The following is a 12,799-nucleotide window of genomic DNA, read 5'->3' on the forward strand; positions in this document are numbered from 1 at the left end:
GAGGTGTTGCACAACAGGATTTCACCAGGTTCGATTAATAAAACTCTTATTGTTTTGATTCCTAAAATTAAAAAATCAGTTCATGCAACCCATTTTAGACCTATTAGCTTATGTAACGTTATTTTTAAAATTATTACAAAAACTATTGCTAATAGATTAAAGATTGTCTTATCTGATATTATTGTTGGGCCTCAAAGTGCTTTTGTTCCAGGACGTTTAATTACGGATAATGCACTTGTGGCATATGAGTGTTTTCACTTGATGAAAAAGAAAATGTATGGCCGTAATGGCATGATGGCTTTAAAGTTGGATATGTCCAAGGCCTACGATAGGGTCGAATGGCCGTTTCTTCAGAGTGTGCTTCATCAGATAGGTTTCCCTTCTGCATGGGTATCACTAATTATGGCCTGTGTGACGACAGTTCAGTTTCAGGTGATGCTTAATGGCAATCCACAGGTTCCATTTGATCCAGGCAGAGGGTTGAGACAAGGGGATCCCCTCTCCCCTTATTTATTTATACTTTGTGGGGAAGTTTTCTCTGCTCTGATTCAAAAAGAGATTGTTGCTTCATCTCTTCATGGCATTAAGATTGCCCGTTCGCCATCTGCTCCTATGATCTCACATCTTCTTTTTGCAGATGACAGTGTAGTTTTTGCTAGAGCCACTATGGAGGAAGCTCACACTATTCGTAAGGTCCTTGCTTCCTATGAGCAAGTTTCTGGCCAGGTCATTAATTTTGACAAATCTATGCTATCCTGTAGCCGCAATGTTCCTAGTCCCCGCTTCAATGAGCTGAAAATGCTGTTGGGTGTGAAGGCTGTGGATAGTTATGACAAATATTTGGGTTTACCCACCATTATTGGTAAGTCAAAAACCCAAATTTTTAATTTTGTCAAAGAAAGAGTTTGGAAGAAGCTCAAAGGGTGGAAGGAACGCTCCCTCTCTAGAGCAGGACGAGAGGTTCTTATTAAAGCGGTAGCTCAAGCTATCCCTTCTTATATTATGTCGTGCTTTATCTTACCTGATGGTTTATGTGCACACATTGAGAGAATGATTAGCCGGTTTTACTGGAGTGGGGATGCTTCCCGACGTGGGATCCATTGGCTCAAATGGAACTCCTTATGCAGGTCCAAGCTCGACGGTGGGATTGGCTTCCGTGATTTCAAAGCTTTCAACACAGCTTTAGTAGCCAAGACTTGGTGGCGTATTCAGATGCAGCCAGAGTCTCTTTTGGGCCAAGTTTTTAAGGCCGTGTATTTTCCCCGGACCACCCTGAGTGCTGCTAAGAAACATGCGCGACCAAGCTATGCTTGGACTAGCATTTCACGCACAGCATGGGTGTTCATGGAGGGAGCTCGATGGAATGTTGGTGATGGCAAAGAGATTGATATTTGGAGGGATAATTGGCTTCCAAGTGGAAATCCCCTGATTTATCGCAATGATTTAGCCCAAACGGGTAATCTAACTCATGTTTGTCATTTGATGGTTCATGATATGCAGGTCTGGGATAGGGATCTCATCGAGCTAGTCTTTTGGCCACCCACAGCGAAGGAGATTCTAGACATCCCGTTACCTTGGAAGCCATCACCTGATGCACTATTTTGGCCTTGGACAATAGATGGGGTATACACAACCAAGACGGGCTACGCTTTTATTCGTCAACGACGCTTGCATGATGAGGCCTCCACCTCGTCCAACAGGGGTCAAAATCAGCAAGCTAGTTTCTGGAAAGCCGTTTGGAAAGTTCATGCTCTACCTCGGGTTAAGGATGTAGTGTGGCGAGCTGTTGTGGGTATTTTGCCGGTCCGCCATGCCTTACGGAAGCGCGGGATTGAGATTGAAGATGTGTGCCCCTTCTGCCAGGACAGCGCGGAAACAAGTGCCCATGTGCTCTTCCAGTGCCCGATAGTGGCACGTTGGTGGTATGCAGCTCCCTTGAGCGTGCGGTTTCAACCTGCAGAGGAACCAGCAGAGTTTGTTAAGCAGATTATGGCCACTAAGGATGATGAGGTAATTGCTATGGGTTTCACTCTTATTTATGTTATATGGGAGCATAGAAACAAGTCAGTTCATGACTATGTTCAGCCCTCCTTGGATGCGGTTCTGCAACGTTTGGCTGCTCTGCTGTGCTATGATGATGCGGCGATTCTTCCTCACATGGCAACCAGCACCGCTGATCAACAACCAATGGTGTGGAGAAGACCGGTAGGACAGTTTATTAAGCTGAACTTTGATGCTTCTTGGACTTTGGCCACAGGTGCAGGTATGGGTATGGTTGCGAGAAACTCAAATGGTGAGGTCATGGCTGCAGCTACTAATGGTCCTGTAGGCGCTCCTTCACCTCTTGTTGCAGAGGCTATGGCTTTCAGATGGTGTATTTCTTTGGCTCGAGATCTTGGTTTTTTCCGGGTGGTGCTCGAAACGGATTGCTTGCAACTGTTTGAGGCTTGGTAGCAGAACAAGCGTGGTGCTTCTTATTTGTTTTCTGTTTTAAATGACTGTAGGGCAATGGTCTCATTTTTTATTAGCTTTCATTTATCTTTTGTTCGCCGCTCTGGCAACGCAGTAGCTGATTCTTTGGCTAAGAGCTCCTCAAAATTTTCCAACGTTGTTTGGATTGAGGAAGTCCCGCCAGAGCTTGTCCTTTTGGTGTCTTCAGATGTTTTAGCCTCTATGGCGCTTTAAGTTTTAATATATTATCCACTTTCAAAAAAAAAAGTCGGATTCATTAAGCAGAAAATTAAATATGTATTGGTTTTAGCCTTTCAGGAGATAAGGTTGGCTAAAAAATAGATCAAGTACAAGTTTGATGCACCAAATTAAAGCCGCCAGATGTTTGTAAATCATCACATGGGCAACTACCACGTCAGTGCTTACGTCACAAAAGCGTTTGCATAACATTTAAACTGATAAGTGTTTTTAAAAAAATTGTTCATTCTAATAATAAAAAGAACTTATAAAATAGTGCAAGTAAGCATAGTAGGAGCACCACTACTAAAAAAATTTCAAAAGGGAAAAGATATTATTTATTAATATTCTTGAGTACAAGATTTTATGCATCCAACTAACTGAAAATTTATTTTTCAAGCCTTCAAAATTTTAGAACTGATCAGCAACCGAAAGAAGAACATATAATTAGAGAAACTAATGCTAATGTATTCATGTAATTATATATTAAAATAACCCTGCTTTCTGATTAAAATTCAGTCATTGATTTTTCATGACAACAAAATATATAATCATATCAAAATAACAGTGCTTATGGGAACAAACTCTTCCAGTGAGGGTGTCAATTACACATACAATCCTAAACATCAATACTAGTTTTATAGCAAAAGCAACACAACCGCCAAAGTCTGGAAGTAACATAATGCGACCCTAACACAAAAACCATCACTAAACAAAAAAAACTAAACAAAGCAGGACTTAAACAACCATGAATCAAAGCAACATGGCCTTCGAGGACAGCACCGGATGCAAAAAACCACACACCAAGCCTTGAGACTCAATCAAGTACCATAAAATCAAGACAACATCAAACCACAAGCTACTGCGTTCCATTAGAACATGTTCACCTGGTGAATTTTTTTTCATCGGAAACAAACTAAATTAACTTAAATCAAAACATAGGTGACTTTCTTTTATAGTTAGAAGATTGTAAGTCTAGTTTGGACTTTTACTTGCTATACGATAAGAAATTGTAGAATTAGGAAAATGCTAATTTAGATGATGAGTTCGTTTCATAAGAATATTTGAGTAGTTGGATATTAGGCATTTGACATTTTTTGTTAGTTTCGAAGTCTCGCCATGGAAATCAACCTTCAAGGTTGCAAACTTGCATGTTAGTTTATATTATGTTGATTTTTCAAATCCTTGATTGTTTCTTCATCGAACCTTTCAAACAAGAGACTAAGGTTCTTCTCAATCTCTCAAACCTTTTCTCAATCTCCCTTCGTCTTTCTCAGGGATGTTTGGTGCTCTGCACATAATTGTGTTTTTAGCTCACATGAAATACTCTTTACTGTATTCCAATATGTCTTCTCGAGTTGTTGTATACTCCTGATCTAGGATGACTCTTTCAATTGTTATGTTTCTCTTCCCCTATTTCACGTGAAGACCCTTGATTGAATAATGATATTATACTCTACATCTTATGTTGAAAAGTCTTACATTGACTAGAGATATATACGGCCTAGATGACCCTTATATATGGGAAGATAACCCTCCACTCTTAAGCTAGCTTTTAAGGTTGAGTTAGGCTTCTCAAATTCTAATATCTTACTTATATTGTTCACAATGATGCCTTTCTTTCTTTCTTTTTTGGTCAAAGCAATGATGCCTTTCTTAAGACCCTTATGGCCCTCATTTCCAAGAAGCCCGTTAGCAAGAAGCCCAAACTTTGAATCATTATGAACCACAGGCCCATATTTAAGTTTACCTCCATCGACTTCTTCCAATCAGTTAAAAATCTCCATATGAGGTATTTCCTTTGCCCTATTACCTTGGCCCATTGAACTCCGTACAAAATCTTCATTGTCTTCGATATGATGCGAGCCAGGTGATTAGCTTCTCTTGTTGGATTTCAACCATTGACCAAAAAAAAAAAACATTTAGGAAACTCACATTTCATAAATCATTATGTGGTCAGGGACATCACTACCATATCTCGGATTAGTTACATAGACTCATTTTCACCTTGGAGACTGATGGCCAAAGACAAAAAAAAATTATTGAGCTGCGAAATTTTATTTTGCTCAGTTAACTAATATTGGAGCCTCACAATCTGCTAATTATCAACCTTAAGAAAGAATAAAATGGTTTAAAACATCAGATAAGGATCCACATAGTTTGAAAAACTGCAGAGACACTAAATGTTTAAAACATTTTTATATGATGATAAAATTAATAAAAAGTTCAGTTTAAAAAATTCCAACAGTTGGACTGGAGAATTCTTTATACCAGAAATACAGAGAATCCCGGTGCGATGAACATCAATGTAAAATGCATGTCTAGTCATCCAAATCCCGGTGCAATGAACATCAATGCAAAATGCACGTCTAGTCATCCTTGTCATCATTTTTAATGGATGACTAGACGTGCATTTTGCATTGATGTATTTCTCATCTTAATAAAAAAAAGGTGATTATGAAAAAGCTCCAAATAAATCCTTTATTTTAAAGAAAAAAGTAGTATGACTAAAGTGGTAAAGTTTAGGTTGTTAGTTCATTTGATTAGAGGTGATTGACCATCGTTGATTGATCACCAGATACACCTATGAAATCCCAGATTTATCAATTGCATCAACCCACACCATCCATGAAAAGGAACAATGTAGCAGCAAGTGGTTAGAGGACTCTGCAATGAACTGCACGAGCTACAGAAAATTCCCTCATCTAAATTCACACCTCTAGCCACCAATTTAACTTCTTAAAAAATTCTCTTTTCCTGCAAGGAACAGAAAGATTTTACTAAAAAATTGCCATTTAATTAAATCCATCCAGAGCACCTTTTAAGGATAATACCTCTTCTACATCATTATTCGCAAAAATCAGGATATCGTCCGTGAATTGCAAGTAACTGATCACTAGAACCTTAACCATAGTCACTCTTGCTAAAATTCAATAGTTCTACACCTAAACAATTTTCAATTGAATAAGGATTGAATTTCTCTTTATTTATATTATTACAAAAATTAACTCACATCTGTCTAGCCCTTAATTTATAAGGTAATCTAGGAAAATAAATAAAAATAAAGTAAAAAGAATTTACAAATGCAAGATAAACTATCTTTATACGCTTAACCAACACTTGCACGAATGTTTATGCCATGACTTCAAATAAGTTATTCAAAACTCACAAGATTAAATTTTAGGATTTAAGCAGCAGGTTTATGCAGATTTTGTTCAATTCCAAAAGGTGCTGATAGTCCTGAGCCTTCTGTATCCTCTCTAGAGATTTCCCCTGAAGCCATTACATCTTGTGCCCCCTCATTGTCAATGCCATTTGGTTGATGCTCACTTTTAGAAGATTCATCGTGAAACTTTGAAACAACATTATTATTGCTCTTACTATTGGTGCAGCTATTGTTGCTGGTGTCACAATTGCCATGATGTATGGAAACAACATCAGTAGCTTCAACTTCTTGGGTATTTTCTGACACCAAGTCCTTCCTCTTTTTTGTTTCTTTACTCTTACCCCAAAGCACCATGTACAAGCCACACACAATTAGCACTCCTCCGATAACACTATAACATGTTTCAAAAAAATAACAAGAGTGAGTCAAACATATTGTACTTTCTCAATTGCAATATGGGGCATTCTACTATATACCACAAAATAAATGGTACATCAATCAATACACTACTTGTAACTTATTGAGTTTAGAATGCGTTTGAGAAAACGGTTTAACAATACGCTTATTCATAAACTAATTTAAAAAATTTACTAAAATAAGTTGAAAATATGTTATGAATAAACATAGATTTTTATTCATTAGCTATTTTGAACACCTTATGAAAATAAGCTAAAACAACTTTTATGTAGGTCATAAGCTCTCTAAAAAGCATATTAATGTATACCTTCCTAAGTATATCTTCTCATTCAAAACCAGGGAACTACCAATAGCCACAATAATAAGGGTAAGAGGGTTGAAAACAGATGCAAACATGGGACCTCTCACCCGTACACACCATGCAGTGGCAACATACACCACTCCAGAGGACATAATTCCCTGCAAAAGTTACATGTTTCAATATCATTGTTGCATAATATTAGTTCACCCATCCAACCACAATGTAATAGAACAATTAGCATTTTTTTGAAAACAAAAATTAATTTTATAATATTCATAAAGTTTAGAACAAAAGTCTCTCAAGTGAGCAACGAAACCAACTGAAACCTACCAGGGCAGCACATAAACATGGAATTGAGAAAAGGACTAAAATGATCACCATACCGAGTAAGTTGCGGTTAGAAGCCTAAGACTCCAACCTAACTTCCATTGGCTCCAATCCTTCTCAACCCAAAGGGCGAAGACAGTACATTGTATTGCCGCCATTAAGGTCATCAAGGCCGTGCTTGTGTATTGTCTTGGATATTCTTTAGCAATCTTAGCCTGTGCGTTATAGGGTGGTCAATAGTGAAAACAAGAATATCGTTACAGCCTGATCATGTGATAAGTTAGATAGAAGTGTGTAATGAATTTACCTGGATGATGAGCCAGAATGAAAAGCTTATGCAGCTTCCAATACCACATAAAACACCGATTGTTTTTGTTCTAGTGTCAACATTCTGTGTTCCTCCGTGGCCATTTTGATTTTGATGCAAAAGATTAATGTGGGAGGTCCAAATGTGAATTTCTGCCCCTTTGAAAAATGTCAGCAGCATTGATCCACCAATTCCAACTATTGTTCCCAACAACTTCACCTGCCCTGCTGCTCTTCCTATGTTTAACTGTTCGAAGCTGAAAATTTCAAAAGAACTTTAGTACTTATCAATCTTTCTTGAGTGAATGTCATCTAGGTTCCAGAAACATATTGTCAATGGCAAGTTAGTGCCTGTCTTGCTTGAGTGAATGTCAACTTGGTTCCAAAAACATTTTGTTAGTACCTATAAGAAGAAAATACATTCAAAAGTTCAATCTACATAAAATGCCAATCAAATTAATTAATTAAAACGTCAATTAGAAACTAATTTGACGGACTTGAGTAGTTATCAATTTTCTGAAGTATATGCTCAGTTTTGTGTTTGAAATTTTTGCAGTTGACATATTGATCAACTAGAACATCAGTCAAGTTAGCCGATGTTGGGACTAATTTGACTGATATTTTACATGTTCAAAGACTTTTGAATGCATTATTTTTTAGGAACTAACTTTTCAAGCACAAAAACTCTTGGGAACCAAGTTAACGCTTCACTCATTTTTCTTAATTATAAAAGAAGATAAAAAAAGATTGAAGTACTGTAAAATGTGAATAGGTACCCGAAAAAGATGCCCAACATAAATGTGATTCCAGGAACGAGATTATAAATGGCAGTAGCAAATGTTGCTGATATCAGAGAGATAGCATTGACAAAGAGGTTTTGGAATAGAGTCCCTCTGTTTATATCATTATTAAACATAAACCAATGTTCAAAATCACTACAAATAAACAATATGTACAATACAATTTAGCAATACATGCCCAATAATTAAAAGAAATACCTCTCAGGAAAAGAGATGAAGACTGAAGAGTTCAGATCAGACATACCCAAATAGGCCGGAAAGAAATGTCATGAAAAGCACCCTCCATGTCAGCTTTGGCCTGTTCTTTCTGCTTCAAATTAAAAAAAAAAAGAACAGAAAAATTAAATTAGAGGACAAAACACTATGCATGTTCATTTTAGCCCTTAATATGCGAGCCCAACACAAGTGCATATCCATGATTTTATTGTTGGAGACACAAATAAAATGTGGAAAAATCTACAAAGTTTATAGGGAATGAACTGAGAATAATTTTTTTTTTATACAAAAATCATATAATTGAAAGGGCTTTTATCAGATCTCTGAATTAAGATATATTTCTACATAGTTTAAAATGTGTTTGCAAGTTTATAGGGGAGAGAAGGGGAGGCTTTGAGGGGAAAACAGATGGGAAGACAATGAAGGGATTGTGTGCAAAACTAGAGAAGCAATTAACAGGGGTTATGAATAAATGAACCTTTCAAAAATAAGAGAAAGAAGAATAGTGCAAGCAGCACCGAACATGAGGCGATAGGCAGTGATTACACTAACGCTCATTCCATCGTTTAAGACAACCTTGTAGAGAACATTTGCAGAAGCATAAACAATCTGAACCGCCACCATTAGCAGAACAGGGCTCAACCCTTGCAACCCTACCCATAAACCTTTCATTTTGCTTGCTGTTGTGAATTGTCTTAGACAGATTTAAGAAGGGAACAGAGAAAATAATTAAGACATACGGAAATTCTATAGAACAATGTACAAAGTGGATTTATATTTATTTGTGCATAACATGCTCTATGATAAATGTACTGGAATTGGTTCCAAGTTGAAAAAACAAAGCATGCATTTATTTTAGCCTTAAATTCCGGTTTACTCTAGTACAGAGCATTTGACCCAGGTTGGACATCGTGATCGTGTATCTGAAAACAGGAGAGTGCGTTGTACCTGTGTAGTCTATAAATGTTTTTTGAACGCTAGTCTATAAATGTTAGGAGAAAATTAATACAATTAAATACCGATTTTGTCTATATAGGGTATATATATATATATATATATATTAAGAGTGATAAATAATCTATTCCCAATTAATTATACTACAAAAGAAAATTTCACTTGACATATATGACAATATGAATTAATTATAATTGACTTTTGTATCATATTCATTGTACTAAATAATATATTAATTTTAAAACCTCTCATACATATTTTTTTTAAAGATATATTCTCTTGCCTACCATGAGAAGGTTGTTCTCATGATCGTTCTTATTAATATCATTTCTATTTTCTCAAAAAAAAGGATACATATCCTTATCCAAAGAAAATTGTTTATACATATTACTAGTATTAATCTCGCGCCATACACGGATAGAATAAGAGTGCTTTGTCGGCATACATCAAACATTTTCATATTTTCTCTCTCTTTTTCTCCCTTTTTTCTTTTTTAAATACATATATCACTTATTTAAGTTTTTTTTTCTAATTATAGTTACATTCTAATTTCTCTAGTTTTTTCTTCTAATTTGTTATGTTTTGAATCAAAATATCAAAAACATTTTTATCTTCCAGATATTTATATCCAGATATATATATATATATATATGAAAACATAAAATACAAAAATTTTGAGTTAACTTCCAAATCAATCATTTTTTTTGTACATCGAAAAGATAAATTGCACCCTCCTGGGATGGAACCCTGGACCTCCCACTGCACGCCCAACTCATATGTTCCCTAACTCTTAACACTTGAACTATCATTCAGGAAGTCTAAATCAATTCTTTAAAACTTTTTGATATCAAATTCTCTAAGGCATATATATTTGATATCATTGTCAAGATAGGATATTACATTCAATTTTTTTTTTTATATAAAAAATAACCATAATCATTAAAAAAAATTCTTTATCAGCATACATCTTAATGGTAGAAAAGTTACAATTGACTTTTATTAATTATTCTAATGTCATTAAAAACCAATAAATATCAAATTAATGCAATAGTTATTTTCGAAAAAAGTAACAATTGACTTTTGTTAATTATTCTAATGTTATTAATAATTATTAAATGTAAAATTAATACATTAATTATTTTTAAAAACATATAATTATTTAATACTTAAATTATCAAAAATATCAACATCATCTACATACTAATTAGGGCCCGTTTGATATGTTGTATAGTATTAGAATTGATAGTATAAGGTCTAATTGTATTAGACCTGATATGATAAGGCCTGATAAAATTTTAATACTATACAACGTTTGGTCATACATTGTATAATTTGGTAGCAACAGTAGTTGTGGTGAGAGTGATGGTATTTGTAACGCCCCGAATTTCGGGTGTCACTTTAGTAACCTATCAAAGTAAATATGCAATATTTTCCAAACGAATGTATAAACACGAGTATTATTTTTTTTTTCTTTTCGAAGTGTATTTCCAAAACATGTCATGCATACTCTCAACTACAAAGCCTAACCAATAGAAACAACTCAACAAAACTATTATGCAATGACACCATGAATCCGACATACTCCCTACGATCTCCACATCGGGAAACCGCAGGAAAGCAATGCATCGGAACCTACCCGAAACCTCAAATATAAATTCCTAAAATCTTTATGCAAGCTTAAACCAATAACAGTAAGCTCTCTAACCCAAGGCTCTAGCCTTAAACCAGACTCTACTCGTCGAGTACTCCACTATCCTTCAAGTCCTCATCTCTACTTGCACAAAGGTTAAGCTCCTTCGAAGATTCTTCGTCGCCTAATAGCGTTAAGCGCCCAAACAACAAATAACAAACAGAAAGGGTTAACTCCATGCAATTACCACGTAGAAAAGAGAAAAACATGTTATTCAAATTTAAGTGCATATCATGGCACATAAACTAGCAACTTATTTCAAGATAAATGACAACATATATCCAACAACATGAAATCAAATCATATATCAGCAAAATCAACGATTTGAATTTAACTCAGATATCAACAACTTAGCAACATAGATACGACAAACAGATAAGCTAACAATATAATCAAAGATAGATATCAATAGAAGCAACAACATAGAATTAAACCAGATATAAACAACCTCAACAACATAGAATCAACTCATATATATGACAATAACCTCAAATCAGATATCAACAACCTTAAAAATATACATCAAATCAAATATCAACAATCATCAACAATATAACATCAAATTAGATATCAACAACCTTAAAAATATAACATCAAATCGGATATCAACAACTTCAACAATATACATCAAATCAGATATCAATAACCTCAACAATATAACATCAAATCAGCTATCAACCAAAACATCAGAAGCAAATATTATTGCCCTATAATGCAACTATATGCTGCAACAAAAATGGATCGATCAATAATGTCTCGCAAGACGGGACAGAGCGAGGAACAGACTCCCCTGAACTATCACCAAATAACGCCCATGAAAGACGGGACAAACGGAGAACGGACTCCCCTGAATGCCACTTAATAACGCCCATGAAAGACGGGACAGTCATGTGAAAATATCCACTCCACTGCCACTTAATAACGCCCATGAAAGACGGGACAGACGGAGAACGGACTCCCCTGAATGTCACTTTATAACGCCTCGAAAGACGGGACAATCCCGTGGGACAAACCCACCTCATCGCCACTTCAAGCAAACCAAAACATCTCATCCAACTCAGTAGTCACTCAAACAACAATCCCAAATTCCCTAATCAAATCAAGATAATCACATGTTATTCATATTATCGACAAACATAAATCAATTCAATGCATACCAGATCAGTTCAATGACAGAAACCAGTAAACGACCGAAGCCTCTCAGAAAACGGAGACACACGTCTCAATAAGTTCACTCGGCCGAAGCCTTCAGAAAACATTTAGCACAAGCCTCAGAAATAGTCAACATAAGCAAGCATACAACATTGAAAGCATACCAACATTTCAATCAATTGCCAATCAAGTTTAAACAAACTTCATCTCAAACGCATGCAGTGCGATAAAAGCATGCAAGACTCAAAGACACTCAAAAACTGAGTTACCCTTACCTTAGCCAATTTCTCCATCCAAGCTCAACATCCCAGTCCAATCCAAAATAAAGCTCCCGACCCAGCAAGTTCCCCGGGCGTCCTCCTCAGTTGTGAAACCTCACCAATTGCTCCAAAATCTCTTTCCTCAGCTCAACTCGTTCCAAACCTTAAGCAAAGTATCATTGCTTAGTCGCTAAGAAACAAAACAACTAATAACACTATCAAAAACCGAAAAGAAGCTTCGAAGCTCTAGAGTTCGACATTTAGGCACGAATGGACAATAAGACAGGTTTTCGCTGAAATGCGCATAACTCGAGCTACAGAACTCGGAATGACACGAAACCAACGGAAAAATTTCGACAATTGAAAGAGCTACGCAATGGCTCAGGTCATAGAGACCCAAAAATTATTTTTGGACACGGTACCCTAACAAACAGGTTTCGGCCACTTTAGAAAATAGGGTTTCCGAACTTTTTCTTCGATCTAAATCAATTCCTAGGTATTCTTAGGCGATATCTAGGCCAG

General features: G+C 36.0%; 1 protein-coding gene across 2 annotated transcripts; it reads right to left on the minus strand.

Moving 5' to 3' along the window:
* Positions 1 to 5,655: 5,655 nt before the first annotated feature.
* Positions 5,656 to 9,007, minus strand: LOC130713699 (WAT1-related protein At1g25270-like). Of its 2 annotated transcripts, XM_057563498.1 has the most exons (7): positions 8,700 to 9,007; positions 8,250 to 8,312; positions 7,982 to 8,098; positions 7,207 to 7,462; positions 6,956 to 7,114; positions 6,579 to 6,730; positions 5,656 to 6,245 (listed from the first exon to the last, which is right to left on the minus strand). In XM_057563498.1, the coding sequence occupies exons 1-7, from the start codon at positions 8,891 to 8,893 to the stop codon at positions 5,876 to 5,878; spliced, it is 1,311 nt and encodes a 436-aa protein (XP_057419481.1). In that variant the 5' UTR covers positions 8,894 to 9,007; the 3' UTR covers positions 5,656 to 5,875. The 2 variants fall into 2 exon arrangements, with proteins under 2 accessions (XP_057419481.1, XP_057419482.1); XM_057563499.1 differs by lacking the exon at positions 8,700 to 9,007 and having other exon boundaries at positions 8,204 to 8,300.
* Positions 9,008 to 12,799: the final 3,792 nt, after the last annotated feature.

Source organism: Lotus japonicus, chromosome 4 (genome assembly GCF_012489685.1).
Source record: "Lotus japonicus ecotype B-129 chromosome 4, LjGifu_v1.2".
NCBI lineage: Eukaryota > Viridiplantae > Streptophyta > Magnoliopsida > Fabales > Fabaceae > Lotus > Lotus japonicus.